The sequence below is a fragment of the Rhinolophus ferrumequinum genome, chromosome 20 (genome assembly GCF_004115265.2).
Source record: "Rhinolophus ferrumequinum isolate MPI-CBG mRhiFer1 chromosome 20, mRhiFer1_v1.p, whole genome shotgun sequence".
NCBI classification, from domain to species: domain Eukaryota; kingdom Metazoa; phylum Chordata; class Mammalia; order Chiroptera; family Rhinolophidae; genus Rhinolophus; species Rhinolophus ferrumequinum.
Window position 1 is genome coordinate 37810591 of NC_046303.1, and position 19711 is coordinate 37830301.

At 44.2% G+C, this 19711-nt stretch overlaps 1 protein-coding gene across 5 annotated transcripts; it reads left to right on the top strand.

Moving 5' to 3' along the window:
* Positions 1-1471: 1471 nt before the first annotated feature.
* On the top strand, positions 1472-19625 carry TMEM243 (transmembrane protein 243). Of its 5 annotated transcripts, none has more exons than XM_033088841.1 (5): positions 1472-1719; positions 2307-2606; positions 16530-16580; positions 17619-17723; positions 19024-19625. In XM_033088841.1, the coding sequence occupies exons 2-5, from the start codon at positions 2529-2531 to the stop codon at positions 19144-19146; spliced, it is 357 nt and encodes a 118-aa protein (XP_032944732.1). In that variant the 5' UTR covers positions 1472-1719; positions 2307-2528; the 3' UTR covers positions 19147-19625. The 5 variants fall into 5 exon arrangements, with proteins under 5 accessions (XP_032944732.1, XP_032944734.1, XP_032944733.1 ...); XM_033088843.1 differs by having other exon boundaries at positions 2310-2606; XM_033088842.1 differs by having other exon boundaries at positions 1472-1647.
* Positions 19626-19711: the final 86 nt, after the last annotated feature.

Genomic DNA, 19711 nt, shown 5'->3' on the forward strand with positions numbered 1-19711 from the left:
CCTGCCACCTGAAGCTAGTGGGTACCCTCCCATGTAGACCATAGTGTCTCACTCATCATATTTATGACAACCACGATTTGGATACTTACTTGCCAGGTGTCATATATTGTCATATATTCATTATCTATCTATCTATCTATCTATCTATCTATCTATCTATCTATCTATCTATCATCTATGTATCTATCTAAAACTGGTGGAGCTTAGATATTCTAGTTCCACTTATTGTTATTAATCATCACTTTTTATATAAGAAAGACCTGAAGAGAGGTTAGATATCTCACCCAAGATCACACAGCTTGTAGCATCAAGGTTTGAGGACAGATATGATCAACTTCAAAGCTTTTGCTGTTAGAGGTTGTATTTGTTCCTTTCTCTAGACCGTAACCACGTGCCTCTATCTTCCACTCCAGCCTCAACACTATTACTTTGCCTGTTTCTTGATCACTGTATTACCCTGCCTGGTGGTTCCCTGGGACACAGCAGATTCTCAAAAGTATTTGTCAAATGAATGTAAGTGAATCAAGTTATTTGTTTGGCCAATCAACGTTGTAATATTAATAGAACCGGGTGCACGATTGTGTAGCATTCCTGTTACAACAAAAAGTCCTAAACAAAGAGAAGATCACTTATAAAATATGTAACTAGTAGATCAGATATGCACCACATCCGATTCTACCCAGTGTTGCAAATTAGAAATCTGTAGCTATGGGGTTCTTAATCCATCCCTTGTCCTAATCCCTTGTCATAAACTGTTGAGAGACCACCTGAATCCCTGCTTGGACTCTAAGTGTTATGTGGCTACATGTGCTAACTGAGGCACTCGCTGCACACAAACATTGTCAGAGCTCTACTTCAGTCTAGGAGCTGCAGTGGGCAGGAAACCTATTGAAGCTATCGTGGATGTGTTTGTTTCATATACTTATAAATGTCCCCAAATGCAGAGTGACATTATTTGCCTGAGACCTATCCACTTCCAGTTCTGTATGCTCTAAAACCCGGAGAAGAGCTTGACAGACCAGGCGTTCTCCGTGGCTGCAAACATGCTTAATCAGCACCATCACCAGCAGGATGAGTGGACAAGTCGAAGAAATGCCTCGCACACATTATCTCCCCACTGTTTCTGTAAATGACATAGGATCCTTATCACAGATCAAAACAAGATAAACATACTACCAACCCTAAACCAAATTTATCAATGACCCCGTTCCATCCTGTTGTGCCGAGACTGGGGTGTTTAAAACAGGCTGGTCGTGTTTAAGATGCTTTCAGACAAATGCAAAGCTATCTTCAGAAATGCTCTTTGTCCACGTGGATCGCACAGATGCTAATTACTGAGAGGCTGAGAAACGTGCAGCCAGGGAGATTGGGCATCCCACGGGGTAATAAACTGGCGCCTCTAGAAATAAAGCTCCGCAGCCAATGCGTCTCTTAGGTACATAGGATTGGCGGCCTCGGCCGTGACGTGACCTGGGCGGGCCGAGTCGGTTTGCGACAGTGGCCGCGGGTCCGGGCCGGAGGATACGAGAGGAGACCCGCAGCGCAGCGCCCTTTTCGCGCGCCCGCTCTCCCCCAGTCGGAAAGGTCTCTTTCTTCCTCACGCGTCTCGCCCAAACCTCTGAGCCGCGGCACCTAATCCCTGCGCAGGTGTGGACCCGGGACCTGAGGTCCCCTGCTCAGCCAGGACTCCCCAGCGTGCAGGCGGCTGGGGACGCCGAGGTTTGGCCTGCGGGCCGGGGCGGGCGCTGGGCTTCGCGGGAGGGTGAAGGGCCGAGGCGGGATTCTCTCCTCTGCTTGATGTCACCAGGCCGTTAGCGTGGCCACGGCTGCCGCAGCGAGCGCCAGGAGATGCAACAAATGAGGGGGATCCAAGTTGCTGGGCCTGAACCCGCAGCGCGGCGGGGGGTGGGGGGGGCTCCGCGGAGTGCTCGGCTCTCCTTCGGCAACTAACTTTTCTCGTCGCTGGGGAATTGGAGGGGGGTGAAGAGGTGCAGAGGGCTTGGAGCGGGGCTGTGAATGAATTCTTCCAAGAAAACTTTTCCCTCGTGAGCATGAAGGTCTGCGCGCTCACAGTAGAACATTGAGCAGGCCGGGGGTGGGGAGAGGGGTGGGAGTCACGTGTGGCCCGGGGGCGAGGGGAAGCCGATTTGCTCCGCGCTGCGGTGCCCGGCGGACCGTGCGATCGCGAGCCGGCGGGCGGAGCGCTGAGATTTGGGGAAGTGGGAGCTGCTCGGGCGGGGCGGGGGGGAGGTGCGGGTCCCGCGAAGAGTCAGCTACAAGGTGTTGTTTTCTTTCACTTCCTGCAGCAGCTGCTCAAGATGAAGAGGAGAGCGGGGCTTGGGCGGAGCTGCCTGATCCCCCGGGTCTGAGCGCCCACCCACCGCCGCTGCCGGGACTTCCCGGACGCTCCAGGGGTTCGGCTATGTGTGTCCGGTGACCAGGCGCCTTGGGGAGCCCAGGACCTAAGACTTAAGGAGGGAATGCTGGCTTGGTTTTGAGTGACTTGGGGAGAGTGAAGAAACCCCAAAATGGAGGACTTCTCTACCAGGATCTACGGCACCAGTGTTCTGGACAACAGACCTTTGTTCGGAGAGACGTCGGCCAAGGTGAGAGCGGACCGGGACTCCAAGCCTAGGTGTGTGTGTTTAAGTGTCTGCCTGCCTGCCTGCCCGCCCTCGCTCCCAGAGCCCTAACTGGGTCCTTCTGTGGTCCCTGAAGCTCTTGTAGGAGGAAAGAGCTGGTTCTTCAACCCCACTTTCCTCTTAAGATATTTGCCCTGCTACTCGGTCCTTTGGGACAGGGTTGGCCAAGATCCTTGAAGGCTGGGGGTGGGGAGAAGTTCAGAAAGTTCTGGGCTGTTGGGGGCCCTTCAGTGGAGTGCGGAAGCCTCTGAGGCAGGGGGATGTGGGTAGGGTATGTGCACTTACGCACCTCCAGATGGAGTGCTAGCTTTCGAAAGGCTTCAGATGTGCACCTGAGCTTTGGTAAAAAAGAGCCAGGCCTAGGTGCTTCTGATATATATAGCCCTTAAGGGTTTCTTGCTGAGGCAGTCAAGCAAAGAAAAAGAGGAGAGGCGTTAAATGACTTTCTTTGTTGGCATCCATTCCAGGAAGTGATCAAAGGGTCTCTGGAGCCAAACAAGCTATAGTACATTACTTTAGGCTTTTAAAAAGTATGTCTTCTTACAAGCTTAATCATGTGATGTCCTGGGCCAGTCATTGAAGAGAAGTCCTTTTCCTGTCCTCAGCATTATTCTTCTGGGTTGTTTGGCCAAGATTAGCCTGTTTTTGTTTACCTGGAAAGTGGCATTGGTAATCTTTGACCGCTGACAAATTGCTTTCAGCCTCTCAGAAAGTAGGGCACATACGAGTTCAGAGCTTCTTGGGTTTCTCAGCTTTGGCAGGGACCTGTAGCAGAAAGGATAGAGAACTTGTACACCCAGGAGTCTGGGGCAGAGCCCTGAATTTGGAAGCTGCCAGCCTGCTGCAGAGGCTACTAATTATTATTCTTATGTTTTAAACTCTCTATTTTGCTTTTCTGTAGAGTATCTTAATAAGAAAATGTTTTAAGCTTGATCTTTAGGAAGATGCACCTTGTTTATCTTGTGGCTTTGCATTATCTTAGTCCACAATGCACCTGGTTTGAGAAGCATGGCTCTAGTCCAGTAGATGTTTATTTCTGCTAACATTATTGAGCATTATGTGAAAGGCCCCAGAGGTCCAAGGAACTCAGCTAGGTGGAGGAAATACATAAACAAATGTGATGCGGTTGGATCTCTGCTATTATGGGACATAGAGGAGGCATGTTGGGGTAAGAGGAGAAACTGGTCACTTATTTGGGAAGCTTGGGGAAGACCTTAGAGATTGGTTTCCCCACTTAGTCTCCGGTAGCCTTGGGCTTTCAGATATGAATGTTCATAAACTGAGGTTTGACTAGAAGAGGATCTGAGGTCTAGAGAGTAGAGGCAGCTTGCTACTTGAAGGGGTCACACCCACGGCATCTGGTTGTCCAGCTGTTTTGAGAGCTAAGAGGTTCAATACTCCCCCACATGCCTTGGTTCACAGATTGGTGTTCTGGGTGATGCAGATGTCTGACCTCATTTAACCCCATAGCCTCTGAGCACTGAGGTAGATGACTTGGTAATGGACTTGTTGATTTATATAGACACTTACAAATATTGATGTTTTCTGACTTACCTGGGCCCAAATAGTCAATGACTGTAAGTTTCCTATTGCCTATGATCCATTTGAAACCCATCCAAAAACTTTGCTATTCCAAATATGTCTCTGTTCATTGCATACATATTTAGTACAAGAGTATGTAGCGCTGGCACTACTTAGGCATCTTTAGGCATTATATTAATAACAGGAGATTCAGCTACTTTGAGTTCTCTTGAGCTCCCTCTGTGGAGCTGACAATGATTGGACACAGAAATTGTACAGAATGGAAAAGGAGAAAGACCTCTGGTCTGAGAACGGAGAAAACATCATGTTTCTTATAAATTGAGGTGCCAGACATGAAGAAAGAGGTACCCATCTTTAAATGATTTTATTTGAGGACTAGAAGAGGGCAAGGCACAGGAATGGGGCCTTAATACTGTGTTTCCCCGAAAATAAGACCTAGCTGGACAATCAGCTCTAATGCGTCTTTCGGAGCAAAAATTAATATAAGATCTGGTATTATATTATATTATGTTGTATTTTATATTATATTATACTTCCCCAAGCTTCCCAAATAAAAGTGACTAGTTTCTCCTCTTACTATTCCCATGGAGGACAGTCACTGCCAGAGCAGGGTGAATTCTGGGGACTCTCAGAAACCCTTCATTGGTGCCTGCATGTAGGTGTTCCCAGTTTGTTCTCTTTCAGATGCCAGGAAATGACACAACAGTCACTTTACAGTGGAAACTTAATATTAGTGAACTATATCACTTCTGAGGAGAAAATCAAGCAAGGAGAAAATGCCCTTCCTGTCATCATCTGACAGATTTTCTGAGCTCTTATATTTGCCTTATAACAACTAACTATATGTAGCCTCTCCATTTTAAATTTAGAAAGAACTAGAGCTTCAGGTCCAGTCCCTAACTTTAAGGCAAAGATGACCGAAGCCCACAGAGCAGAGTCTGGAGGGAAGTTGTGTTTGCTAAGTGCCAGGCAACGTGCTAGGCTTTTCAGCTTTCCCATGTTTGATCGTCGAATTCTTTTGCAAGATGGGCATTGTCATTTCCTCTTTTACAACTATGCAAGCTGAACTGTAAAGCAGGCTGCTTGTTCAGTCACACAGCTAGTTCTATGGTAAGGCTTCACCAACTCCTTTCATGAGTGGGTAGGATAGTAAATTACGCAGCCTGTGTCATGTACTTCTAAAAGCACTGTAGATACTCACTTACCTAGTGCCCTTTCACAGGAAATAGGTGCAGTGGTTCACCCAAAGTCATGGCGTGAGTGAAAGATAGTGGAATCTACTATAGAACAATAAATATATAACCCAGCAGGCAATCCCCGAGGGTACCTCTGTCTTCAACTGTACTCACACATAATGATTTCAGTTACTGAACTCCAAATTTATTCAATTTTTAGCCTATTTAGGAATAACTGTACAGATAGAGTCATGGAGTGAAATGCAAAGTGAAACGGTTCTCTTTCATTACACAAATACCTAAGTCATAATAGACAAAAAAGGAAAGATGATCATTTTTTCTAAGAAATACATCCTTCATTCCTTGATACCTTTGGAATCACGTGTTGCTCACAGTGGGCTATCTTATGCTTCCTGGTCAGAATGTCTGGGTGCTTTTTTCATCTGTTTTTATCCATCCTAAGTTCTAGGATGGTTAAGAGAGTACCTCTCTTTCAGGTGAAAAACATATGTGGCAGTATAGTACATATCTTTCAGATGAAAAACAAATATGACACAAATGCTACGTTAATAGACTTAAGCCTGTGCAATAGCTTAGCACTTTCTAAAGGAGCACGCTATCCAAAAGAAATATGTGAGCCACATACAAGATTGTAAATGTCCTAGTAGCCATATTAAAAAGGTATAAACAGATGACATTAACTCTATTCAGAATACTATCATCCAGTGCATAAATCAAAATACTGTCATTTCATTATATAACCAATATAAAAAGAGATATTTTTACATTTTCTTTTCCATACTAAGCCTTTGAAATCCAGTGTGTATTTTTCACCTACAACCCATCTCAGTTTGGACTAGCCACATTTCCGGTGCTCAGGAACCACATGCAGCTACGAGTAACGTATTGGATGGTGTGTTTGTAAGCAAGTGAATCATTAGTTACGGTGGTCATAGTCATGTTTGTGAAACATTTTTCTTTACTGTGGGACTTCTCAGAACTTTAAGATGCTAATTGTCACTGGGACTTTAGTTGGAGAGGGTGGGAAAGTAGTGCTTCCTGTACTGTTTGGTGGTGTAGCCTTTTAGCACTGGCACAATGCCCTACTCAGTTCTTATCTCCCCCTGCCCCCACCAGGAGCCTTAGTGAGACAAGTTTCTACAGAACATCCTTTGGGAAATGTTACTCTAGGGAGCACCTTCCCCTGTTCCTCTCCTGCCCCCTCCTCCCCACCCGGTAAACTAAAACCTAGAGATAGTCCACCCTGTCTTGCCGATGGCTACCTTTAAAAGTTTGCTTTAGGACAACACAGTTGGTGCCATCTTTCTATGTAATGGACGGGCATTAAGTTATCCTTGGGGCTTGTGAGGTAATCTTGGTTTCTTGATTTGCCGGATCATCTGAAAACAGTTTCAGCCAGTCTAGACTGATGAACCTTGGAGGGCAGGGAGAGGATGGTTCTCTGAGGGGAGAAAGCAGACCAGTATCGCGTGCGTTGCTGATGCAGACAGGAAAAGGAACAGTATCACACTTGGTGCAAGGTCGTGTAAACCAATTTCCAGACCAGCATGTTGGTTTTCACTGATCACCAAATAAGCGATTCATCCTCTTAAGATGGGTAATGACAATTCTTGTCCCTCTGTTCCTACTGGGATGTGATATAAGACCAGTGAATAACTTTGGGAGAAGTCACATATGTTGAACTCAGATAATATGGGGGGAACCTCTGTGTAGGGGGCAAGGTCGTGGGCCCTGAAGCTCAGATATTTGGTTCCAAGGCAAAAGCTGCATGTTCTGAAGTATTTTTCCTGTACCTCCTCTCCTCTTCCTGTAAAAAAAAGAGAAAAGGCGCAATTAAACAAAAATGGTTAAAAAACAAGGTCTTTTTCTGACCTGTAGTCCGAGGCAAGCAATTCAAACTTGGGGCATTTGCCTTCTCCAAATAATAGTGTAAGATTAGAGTGCTGCTGCTTGTCTTTTTGGGGGTGTGCGGGTCACTGCTGTTTTAAGAACAAAGCTGTGGTTCAGATTGTTGCCTGCCTGCCGCCTCTCCTCTTTCTAGAGCTCCACAGGCTGTTCTCCCAGGAGTGCAGGCTTCTGGCTTCTTTCCTTTGACACAGCGACTGGGTGATCCTCTGAGCCCAACTCCTGTCTCCCTCAAAGGAGAGCTAGTCTCCCCAGGGACTGGATCAGTTGTCCCCTGGCCTCTCTTCCAAAACACTTTGGTTGCCGTTTCTTATGCTGGAGAAACAGTTCCGGCTAATAGACGCCATGACTTTTTTCATTCCTTTTCTGACAAGTGTTCTCTCCCCATGCCCAGACCACAGGACTGGCATTTGTATTGTTAGAAAGCTCCTTAGAGGATGCCGGTGTGTAGGGAGGGCTGACATCCCCTGGTCTTAATCAGGCTCTGGGGCAGCTCAGTCCAGGCTGGCACCTCCCCACGGACCCCTTTCCTTTAGCTGTCTCCCTGCTCTGGGCAAATGCTGTTCTCCTTTCTGTATCACCCTCTCTTCTCCAAATATCTGCATTCTGCTCAGTCTACCTCCCTGCCTTAGAACCTTCCTTATAACCCAGCCTGCATCCATGCTTTCCTCCCATGAGCCTGGTGGTCAGAGATGTCCCAGCACTTACTCCTTGTGCTGTGAAGGATTTATGAAGATCTTGCCTCTTGACCAGAGTATAAGCTCCTTGAACGGAGGAACCAGTGGCCTCATTTCTCTAGCCTTCCTAGCACTAGGCACAATCCCTTGCCCAGTTCTCAAGTCTATGTATATTAAGTTTAAAGTGAAGTGAGAATTCAATATCACCAAGAAGTAAACTGCATTCTCGGGACATCATGAACCAGCAGTAGAAGGTGGGGGCTGGTGTTCAGAAACCTGGAATGCTGATACCAAAACGGGCAGTAGTGCTTCAGGTTCTCCCCTCCTTGCTGAGCTTCAGTAAAAAGGCCAGTAGTAAACGTAATGCAGTCTTGTATAAAAACACTGAGACTGGGGCCTGGCCTCTCACAAGCGGATGGTCTCCTGAGTTCTCTTCTCTGTAGATGTGGTTTTTGCAGGTCTGTGATAATAGCCTGGGTCTCCTGAATTGAGTCATTTTTTTCTTCGGATCAGCCCATAGGCCATGTATAGGTATAGTGACCACGTTTTCTGAATTGCCATAGGCACATGTGCGTTGTCAGACCCGAGTGTCTCTGTGGGAATGATGGAATGCATTTGAAATGGGGGCGCCCTGGAAATTGAGGTCAGGGCATGGGACCAACTCAGCCCACACTTATCTCTGAGGAGCCTAAGCTCTCATTGGTTAGACGCCCATTAGATGTGGTAGAAAAAAATACTAATACCATATTAGCAACCATTACCAATCTTATATTAAATATCAGTTACTGTGTTCTTGGTGCTCTCCGTGTATCATCTAGTGCGTACAGCAACCCTGCATGCGCTACCACTGTACAAATACGGAAATTCAGGCTTGAAAGTGAAGTGACTTATGCAAGGCCACAGGCAGGCAAATGGCAGGAGAATAAATCTAAGTCAGGTCTGTCAGTCTCCTAACCTCACAGTCCTTGCCGTATGCCTCCCGTTCTGAAGGTCAGCACGTAAAAATTGGGCGCTTCCTGTGGGCACCACCTGTAGGGATCATTCGCCCCTTAACACATGTGGAGTAGGTTTCCTATTTTTACTGTGATCTGATTTCCATAAGTGGTGCTTCAGTGGAAAGAATATATTTCAAGTGCATGTATCTGAGAAAGACAATCTGGCAGGATGGGTATCCCAAAATACTCACAACTGAAAGATACTTGAGAATGTGAATCTGAAATAAGGGAAACGTTTAGAAATGTCTGTCCTTTACTTTGGAGAGAAATGAGGGGAAAGTTGGTGTTCAGGTCTACACGTAGCCCTGGAGACGATCATGGTGCGTCTGAGAGAATTCAGAGTGTGAGAGTTGTAAAGTGTGGGTGTGCCCACGCTCTCATAAATCCTTTCTCATGCGTCCTCCTGGCACCATTCAGTCTGGTGTTCCTTTGGCAAGTCTCAGAACAGTAGTACCTGTGACCAGAGAAAAGGTGTCCCCTCACTCTCCACCCAGTGGATGCTATCTCTAGGGTTGTCCCTGGTGACGGCTTGATGGGAAGCTCCTGCTTCGTCAGAGCCATTAGTTCCGGAGGAACCAAGTTAAACCCACTGGGAAGGCCTGTGGTTTCTTGCTTCAGCTGGGCCCAAACTTTCTCCCCCATTTCACATCCTCTCAGTATGTTTATTCCTCGAGGGTTGCCCCTTAGGCGGTTGACCAGGCCATTTCCAGAGCTTTCCTGACAAGAAGTTATCCACCATGATTTGGAAGAAGGAAAGGAAAACTGTTTCTGAGAATTGGCCTTTTATTTACGGTATTGGAACCCTTAAGTGTGATTGAGAAATACAGAACTTTGGACGCAGAATTGTAGGATGTGGCTCAAGAGGCTGAATCACTCCTTCCACATTAACTGTGGTAGGAAATGGTGCCCTTTGGACATGTACTACATGCTGAATAGACTGCCTTTCTTCTCTCTCCCTCACAAGAGAAGATAATCACTGTCTTCAGTGACCTGAAGAAAGCGTGGGCTAGGGAGGCTACGTACTGACTTTAAAATGGGATTGAACCCTTTAATTAAAGGATGAGCGAAGTGCCAGGGAGCATGGAGTAAGAGAATAATTCTACCGGGGACATCAGATCAGAGGGCTTTTGAGTCTTAGACGTGGAAGCAAAAGTAAGATTTTTGACAGGAGAAGGTGACTGGGAATCCCGAGCAGGAGGTCCAGCTTGTGTCACAGGGCCGGGGGGGGGGTGGGGGAGGGTGCAGGAAAGTATAGGAAGTGGCAAGGGAATGTGTGTTCCTGTGTGGCTGGACTAGAACTTGGGAGGCCCGGACAGGAAAGGCAGTGCTGGGTTAAAAGCCTTGAATGCTGTGCTAAGCAGTATGATTTCCTTCTGGAGGCTGTAGGTTGTTGCGTATACACGTATGTATTCTTTTATTCAGTTATTAACCATGTTTATATTACATCCCAGGAAATGTGCTATGTGCTGGATGGTATATCTTTTCCCATGGAGCATATATATACTGCAGGGGAGACAGAAAGGCATTAAACAAATCCTTGTTCTTCTTTCCATTCCTTATGAATCTTCAGTCATCCTGGCCGCTGGTTTTTCCTTTTAGTTCCAAAGCTTGCTTCCGCCTCAGGGCCTTTGCACTTACTAACTGCACTGACTTGTTTGCAAAAACTACCCTTCTCCCAGATCCTTGCAATGTCTCATTCATTTTTCTTATAAAGGCCCCTGCTCACGTCACATCCTCAGACAGAATTTCTTTGAATAAAACTAAGCCCCCATCGCCACCCTGGTCACTGAATCCTCATTTACCTTGTTTTATTTTCTTCCTAACTTCATAACACTTACCATGTCAGGAATGGAGAATGAAGGCTTGACATCAAAGTTGGAAGCAGGGTGGCTGGAAGGCTCTTCTGTGTTGGAGGGAGTTGAAATTTTGGGGCCAGAGATGGACTCCATGAGGGAGAAATTCAACATAGAAATGAGGATGGAGATAATTAATGAAGCCGGGGAAGGGGTGCAGGATTGGGAGAAGCTGGTCACCTTCTGGTCCTCTTCAGGCCGGAAGGAATGAAAGGGGGGAGGAGCTTTCCTCTTTTTTGTGGTATCTTTTTTTGTAAGGATTTCTGCTGGTATATACGCTTCAAGAGTGGGATTAGGAACCTGAGTTGAGGTAGAGCTTCTAACCACTTTCTGGAAAGAGACAGGGATAGTCACCCCAAAATAAAAGGCCATGGAAATACAGGGAAGGCCCAAAACACAAATTTGTTGTAAACTCAAAACACAGATTCGTAGTAAACTCCGTGTGTTCTGTCAGCTAATATTTGAGCATCTAATATATGCTGGCCCTGTGGTTGGCAGAGGGAAATGACCAGCGCCACTACCCACCAATACGGTGGCACCTTTGTACGATCAGAAGGTTCCGTCCACTCTGGGTAGTGGCAGCTCTCACAGCCATATGGCTTGGTTTTCTCTGAATGAGACAAAAGTACTCCTGCCTCTGGGTGGATGCAGGCCCGTGCGGGGTGCACAGCTTGCAGGGTTAGCATGGGGCCGGGTTTCAGCCATACAGCCATGTGCAGTGGCCCAGAGTCCGACAGTGAACAAGGCAGACTTGGACCTTAGCCTCTGGGACCTTACGGTGGAGAGGAGGAGACAGACGAGTAAACTGGCGGTTAAGTTGGGACAGTTGAAAGGTGTCACAGCAAGTCTTGACACCGGAGCATGGAAGAGGTTGGGGGCGCTGAGGGTGACTCGGGACTGGGTTTTCTGAGCGTCACGAGGGGATGAACATACTCACAGGAAGTCTTCCGTGCGTTGCTGAATCTGCCGACTCTGTGGTCAGAGATGGGTAGGGAGCCCTCACGTCAGGGTTTTGGGGTGACAGATTGAGGGGACCTCCTAGTTAGTGGATATGAGTGAAGACCAGATTCAGGGCAGTAGAGGAGAGGATTGGACAAAGAGGGATTTGGCAAAGCAGGTGCTGAAATAATTGAGGTAACAGAAGAGGAAGGGAAGAAGGTGGCACAAGACTGCCCAGGGACATATGTTTCAAAAATAGAGGATGTCTTATTCCACTTGGGCTGCTCTAACAAAAGGCCACAGACTGGGTGTTTTTAAACAACAGACATTTCTCTCTCACTGTTCTGGACGGTGGAAGTCTGAGACCAGGGTGGCTGGGTGAGGGCTGTCTGCTGGGTTTTAGACTCCTCATTGCATCCTCACGTGGTGCCAGAGGCTGCGGAGTTCTCTGGAGCCTCTTTTATAAGGGCATTAATCCCGTTTGTGACCTGGCACCTCCCAAATGCCTCACCTCCTAATATCAGTCAGATTGGGAGTGTGGCACGTCAGCCATCCCACCTCCCACCTCCCTCTGGGGAACGTAATGCCTTCAGCTTTTCTATGGGTCAATATAAGAAACGACTGTGTGTGAAGTAGCTGCGTTTTCTGGGTCCCTGTATTTGCATAGATCCATGCAGCAAACTCTTCTTAGACCCAGGAGAAGTTTGCCCCTTCTCCTGGGTCTAAGAGCCTTGAGGGCTCCTTTGCTTTTTGATTGCTGGGGAGTTGGCCTTCTACTCTGGCTCTGGTGCTGACGCTCTAGAGCCATAAATTGGTAAAACAGGAAGGGACCAGATAGCATTTGATTTGCTAGCCCCAAATGGGTTAAGGGATCCTTTTCGAGTCACGTACCTAGCCAGTGGCTGAACGCAGATGAGAACCTTGATCTTTTAACTCTAGTTTCAGGGTTCATACATATTGGTGTAAGGATTCTTAGACCTTTGAACTGCTCGTTAGGCCTGCATTTTGCAAAGAGCATTAGGTAGGAGACCTTAACCATTACCTGGCTGTATGACCTCAGACAAATCAGTCTCATGGAAACTAGTAGTTAGTTACCTGTTGGTAAACGGAAATAAGGTATTCCTTACTTGCGTCACAGGGTTACCTTCACCCATCCTGGGTATAAACCCTTTACATGTATTGCCATCTTTTTCTCTTTTCCCATTTCAAAGGAGGATGAAGACGTGACTCCTTTGAGCTCAGGCCCCTTTCCTCTCAGCTCTCAGGAATCTTGCTCACCTATCAGCTGTCTCCATGTGCCTGATTGCTTTTTGTAACAGCCCCACCATTGTTTTCCCTGGGGTTCTTTTGAAGTTCCTCTTCATGAACCACCTTTTCTTTTCCTTTTTGTTTATCTGCTAGTCGTCTTTCAAGTTTGATTTTCTCTGATTTTCTCTCCCTGACAGCCCACGGTACTTGAACTTTCTTTCTCCTTAGCGCCCTCTTGTGCTTTGGATAGTGTAAACTTCTGGAGGGTAGGGATGGTTTTATTTGTTATATTTGCATCTGGAATATATAGTGGATAATTTTTTTTCCAGTTTCATTGAAATATAATTGACATAATGTTTACATGAATAAATAAATGACTTATGAGGTAATATGTTAGAATCCCTCTCAAAGCTATACTGCGCATGTATGTGTATGTTTCTTTATATATTCATGTGCTCATATGTGCATGTATATGAGTTAAGACTATCTCTCAACCTGGTGCTGAGTGTTTACCTTTGGGAAGGACATCCTGATTCTCTGTCCTCTCTGCAGGTAAGGATCAAGGCTAACTCTGGTCCTGTTAAGCTTTCTCGGGGAGTGAAAATAAGCAGCAGCATAAGGTTTAAAGCTCTGGGTGGGGAGAATAGTTTTGGTAGACGGAAATAAGGTAATAATAAAATGGGAGGAGACAGAGCTCTAAGAAATTGAAATAACTGATTTAACAGAGACTAGCTATGGAAGTGAGAGTAACCTGAGTTTGAGTACATTCCATAAATTTTTCTTCATTGGACTCTAGTTCTGATTTGGAGTATATTCTAAAACTCCTCTGAAATGCTAATTTACTGGCTATATAATTATTCTCTATTATCCTTTTTATCTCTGGGGATTGGAGCTGGGCAGCTGCTGAAGCCCTGAAAAACAGTCTCTGGGCCCAGGGAAAGGACTGTACCCTATGGTCTGAACTTCTCGATATTCGAAATAGTTTTGTTTTAGACTCTAAACTTTAGACCAATGCTTCTCAAATTTAAATGTGCACACACATCACCTGCAGATCTTGTTAAAAGGCAGGTTCTGATTCAGTAAGTGCTGCGGCAAGGCCCAGGACTCCGTTTTTCTCACTCTTAGGTGAGACCAGCACGCTGGGCCACAGACCACACTTTGCGTAGCAGGCGTTTAGGAGGAGGTCTTCCAGTTACCTCTGCTGTTGTTTTGGCCGGGACTCATGGTTACTTTGACAGTGGAAGGCCTGAAGCCAAAGCCTCGGCTTGGAGAAGGAAAACCCTGTGAGAAACCGTCTGCCATATCCTCAATACTTCATTCCATCTTGGGAGTCCCAGAGACTGCGTGATAACAATAGAGTAACTGATATTCATGAAGGTGTCTTGCAATTCCATTTGGTGAACTGTCTAGAAGGCAAGCAGGAAAGGATTCATTAAAGTTTAGATATATTTCCATGAATGATTAAAACCAGCTGGGCTTCCATGGGTAAGTTCAACAATCTGAAAAAAATCACACATGAGGACATCTTCATTCCTGAAGAGAAACACTTCACTGTAGTCCTTTGCTGACAGGCTTTTTTAGGGGTCACCTGCCACTTGGTACCTGTCTAGACCAGCAGTTGCTCTTCCAGCTCGGAGTATACATGGAATCTGTTCTGTTGGCATCGAGTCCTGTCTCCATCACTTCCTGGTATTGAGAACTTGCCAAGTTCTCGATTTCCCTGAGCCTGTTTTGCCATTTGTAAAAGTTATAATACCATTTCATCCCAGGATATTTTAGAAAAGAGTTGCAAAAACTCCTGGCATAGTTACTATCCCTTTACCATTATTTTTACCTCTCCGCCCCCCCCCTGCGCTTTGATCCTGGTGGGCACCTTGCTGTGCTATTCAGAGTAGTGATTCCTCTCGGCAGAACCTCTTCACTGGCTTCTTTCCATTGGTAAGAGAGCTGTGGTGAGGTATGCAGACCTTTGTAAGCTTTTGCAAATCCCTGGAGCTCCTAGAGATGGGAGCAGGTACTCTTGACTTTTCAGAATAGACCAGAAAAGCTTAGTTGACCCTGTCACAAGGCAAACACAGTGGGGCTGCCACTAATAGATTGTACATATGAGAATACACATTGACGTTAAACACACTTATTTTGTCTTGTGGGGGAATAATAGATCTGCCCTTGGTTCTCTTTCCTAAAACTGGTCCTTCATTTCAGAATCCTGTGTGCTCTGTAGGCTTCTCTAGCTGAAGCGCTGGTAAGATTTGGTGTAAGCCTTTCTAGTTTAGTTTCGTAAGGGTGTGGCTGGAGTTGCTGCCTTTGTCCTCTGTAGCGCACGCGATGCAATACTAGCCTTTCCTTCCTCTTCCCTCCCAGTTTTGCCTCCCTCTTAACTTTGGATTCTTATCTTTAAATGCAGAGTTTGGAAATGAGTCTTCAGTGGCTGCTCTGTGCTTGTTCCTGTACGCTTCCCATCCCTGAGCTTTTGTTTATTGGCTGTTCACATACCATATCCTGCCGTTCTCTGCTCACACGTCACCAAAACAATCTGTAGGACTACCGATTCATTACTCAGCTTTGACTTCTCAGAAATAAGAATACTCGGTATTCTCATTGTCCGTAGTGTTTCCTTGTCAGGTCTTAAACCCTTATGACCTTATTCTGTAAGCTCTGTAAATGACTTCTATCAATCTAGTATTATGTATATGTTATTTATATTACTAATAATATTAGTAATATATATAAAGTGTAACATTTTAGACCCTGGAACTGAAACTAAATCTAACCAGTGACAATGATTTAGGAATAGTTTCAGAATCACTTCTCACTTGCTGTGTGACTTGAGGCAAATAATTTAACCAAACATTGGGCCTAAGTTTACCTTAACCCATACAGTGAGGGTTGGGTTAGATCAGAAGTTTTTCATGCCAACTTGGCTTGGCTGGGATGCCAAGAGAGCTCAGCGGATAAGGACCCCAGGCTCCTCATTCAATCAAATGATTCTACTTTTGTGTATGTATTTTAGACTTTTGCTATTAAGTTGGAAAACTCGTGGTCAGATGGTCTGATTCGCCTCCCGCCTTGGCATTCTACAATCCCTCTAGCAATAGCATCTACTTTGCAATTGTATTAGACAAGGATGCCTGAGCTGTATCCGAAATAGGTCCAAACTCATTATGGCACTTGACATCATCTCGTCTGCTTCCTGATACTTGTAACCAAGGCTGGGCTGGCCACGTGAGTCCTCCTGTCCCTTTGCTTCTCATACCATTCCCAGCAGCACATGGATTGTTTGTAAGCCTGCCTTCTCCGTTCAATCCTTCTCAGTCTTCAAGACATGTAAAAATGTCCCTCCTATAGAAATTTTTTCGTTGGTTGTCCCTGTCTCCCTAAAGTACCTTTTCCCACTTTGTCTTTCTGGCAATTGTACGTCCAAGAGAGGGCCAGGATCTTTGTTTCTTCTAATCACCCAATGCCTAGCGTTGTACTTTTCTGAAAGTGCCGTGGATCCATCATGGCTCAAAAACTCTTTTTTTTCTTTCAGGATCGAATCATCAATTTAGTTGTTGGCAGCTTAACATCCTTATTGATTCTAGTAAGTATCATTATTTTGTGTGTCACCCAAGCTCTTAGCCAAAGTTTTGAAAACTTGAGTGTTGTGGTTCAGCGAACTCTCCAAAAAGTACTTAAATGGGGCCAGTCCAGGAGCATGTGAAGTATTCCAGTCATAGTTAATGCTTTCAATTTTATTACCACTTAAAACTGCAAGTGGTAACTGGAGTAGCTGAACTGGTTTTCACCCTCACCACTGATTCAATATGTGAGATAGTATAAGTCAAATTAACTTTTTGTTTGCCTCGTAAATAAATATGTAATATGTCAGTGGCTACCAATAACTCCCTTCTATACATAATCTGTAACTCCCATTTTTCCTGCTAATATTGAGTTTATTTTGTTTTTAAAGCACATTCATTATTCTTTGGTTTAAAAAGATTTGGTCACCATATAGTAATTTTTCATCCTGTTCTACGGTGTGGTGCTATCACAATAAAGTAAAAACAAAGCTCTATTTCCCACATATTGACAATGACATTGGCACATTATCATTAAATGTAAGAGTATTTCAGTGAACTTTGTTTCCATGACTTAATAGAAGGAATGGGTATATTCCTGTATCTATGGTACAAACAGAATTCTAGAAACAGGGCATTAGAAACCGTTCAGTGTTTTTCATGTTAAGCAAAAAGCAGTTTTGGTTTTATTTTTTGTTGGAGTATTCATATTAATAAAAAGATTAGAATTTTTTCCAATACAATGATTATTCCTGGGAATGAAGCTGAAATGCTTTCTAATCTTTGTTAATGAAGAGTTGATTTTGAGTTTAGTTTTCACTGCTCTATGTCTTGTTGCCTTTTATAAATGAGGAAAAGGTTACAAAGAGGGGTTACTAAAAGAGATAACACAAGCATGTTTACAAATATTTTATTAAATGCATTAACATTCCAGAAGGCAAATCTGGTGGCAGGTGTCCTTTTACAATGTGAGGTGTTTTGTAACATTACACTGCCTAGACTCCAGTCTAACCAAGTTTTGGAATTGTTTGTGAGGCCTGATGTAATTTCTATTCATACAGGTAACGCTGATCAGTGCTTTTGTTTTCCCTCAACTACCTCCAAAACCGTTGAATATATTTTTTGCTGTCTGCATCTCTTTGAGTAGTATTACTGCCTGCATACTTGTGAGTACTGTTTACAATTTAACGTGAGTATCTTTGAGGTTTGAAGGCTGCAGTGCCCAGGACAGATTCCTAGCCCTTGGTCTATATGAAAGGTTATGTCTCCTTACAACTCCACCCCACCTCCCAAAGATGCCGGAATTCTTAATACTAATTGCAGGGTTTTCTTTTTTAATCTGAGTTTCTTTCTTTTCTCTTAAATCCCAAAGTTGACCCTAAAGGAAAACTGTTCCCTTGAAAGCTAAAAAACAGAAGGAAAATAATAGTTAAAATACTTAGGTGGTCAAAGACTTGATGTAATTAACTCATTTTCCTTCAACGATTACATACAGGCCCCAACAGGGTTTGGGAAGTGCCATTACTGCTCTTAAGGGAAGCGATACAACTCTGGGTTTATTTCCAGTAATTACAAAATTAGTCTCTTATTGTACATGCTTATCTCCTCAAATGAAAATAAACACCACCAAAGTCTCTTGGGAAGCCCAAAGCTGCAGTTGTGTTCTTGTCACAAGAATGTTCGCTTTTATTACAAAGAAGCCTTTCTTTTAGGTAAAGAAACAAAGATGGTGGTGGGTTTCAGTTAGTTATTTGCCCAGTAGTCAGTCGGTAGTTAGCTGTTTCATTTCCTTTAAGGAAAAGCAGAATCACAACTGTAAACCCTTAAAAGCAATTGTTTCGACTCACATCGGGCTTAAATCATAATAATGTGCTTATCTGAGTTAAAATTAAATGGTGGGATTATCTCCAAGCTAGTCCTATGACCTGAGGGAAGAACTGGGCCATCCCACTTTGGGAGCCTTTGGAACAAAGCTACCAGAGATGCTCTCCTCCTGTTCCCAGCTTGAAGCCAGAAGTGACTAATAGTGAGCTAGTTTAAACCATATACGCACACATGCGTGTGGAAGCCCAATTTTGTATTGGCAGTCTGAATGCTATATAAATGTAAAAGTTGGCCTCCCTTCCAGGGCCTCAAAAAATTGTTTCTTTTACTCAAATATATTTAAAATATGTGCAGAAGGTACATATTCTTGGATGGCTTGCCAAATGATTGGTAGACTCTTGTTCTGAACTTACCACAAAGTTAACTGAGAAAGCAGGAGTTAAGTATAATCTTGGATGTGGAAACTCAGTTGGTACTACTTGAATTGTAAAGAATAAGAATTAAATTCTGCCTGCATTAGCTTCAGGAATATAGATAGATTAATGAAGACTGTCTCATTTAGGGGAGAAAGAATTAGTTTCATTTTAAATACTTGACCCTACGGCTATTACTTACACTTATATTTAATTCTTCTTCTTTTAGATCTACTGGTATCGACAAGGAGACTTAGAACCGAAATTTAGAAATCTAATTTACTATATTTTATTTTCTATCATCATGTTATGTATATGTGCAAACCTGTACTTCCATGATGTGGGAAAGTGAGACTGCCAAAGAGAAAATACTTACCAGGTCTCTTCAAGGCCATAAGGACTGTGAATAAGAGCTGGGTAAGGTCTGCTGAAGAATCTCCTGCACAAGTCTGACACATGATTTTCATGTTACTTGTAAATTTAAATTCCCTCTTGCAGGGGATATATATCATAGATCACTTTGCTTTTTCTTTAAGGAGCTGATGTTGCACTTAAACATTCCAGCCCTCAGACAGCACAAGTAATTTTCACTTTTGAAATTAAAAATTTTTATAATGTAATTGCATGGCGAAAGGCTATGTAACAAATAATCTTACATTTTAAGACAAATATTCTTTTATTTCTGTTAAACTGAATATACAGTTGTTCCCTAGGCAACCAACTTTTGCTTATAACTACAATTTAATATCACGTTAACAAAACACAGACGGTGAAAAGACAACTTTGATTGTGAAGGTCTAATTACAATAATAAATAAAATAATTTATACAAGGTTTTTTCTTTTTTGTGACTTTTCTGTAGGGGTTATATGCATTAAAGCCCTAAGAGGCTAGTTTTGGTTTAACCTTCTCTAGCAT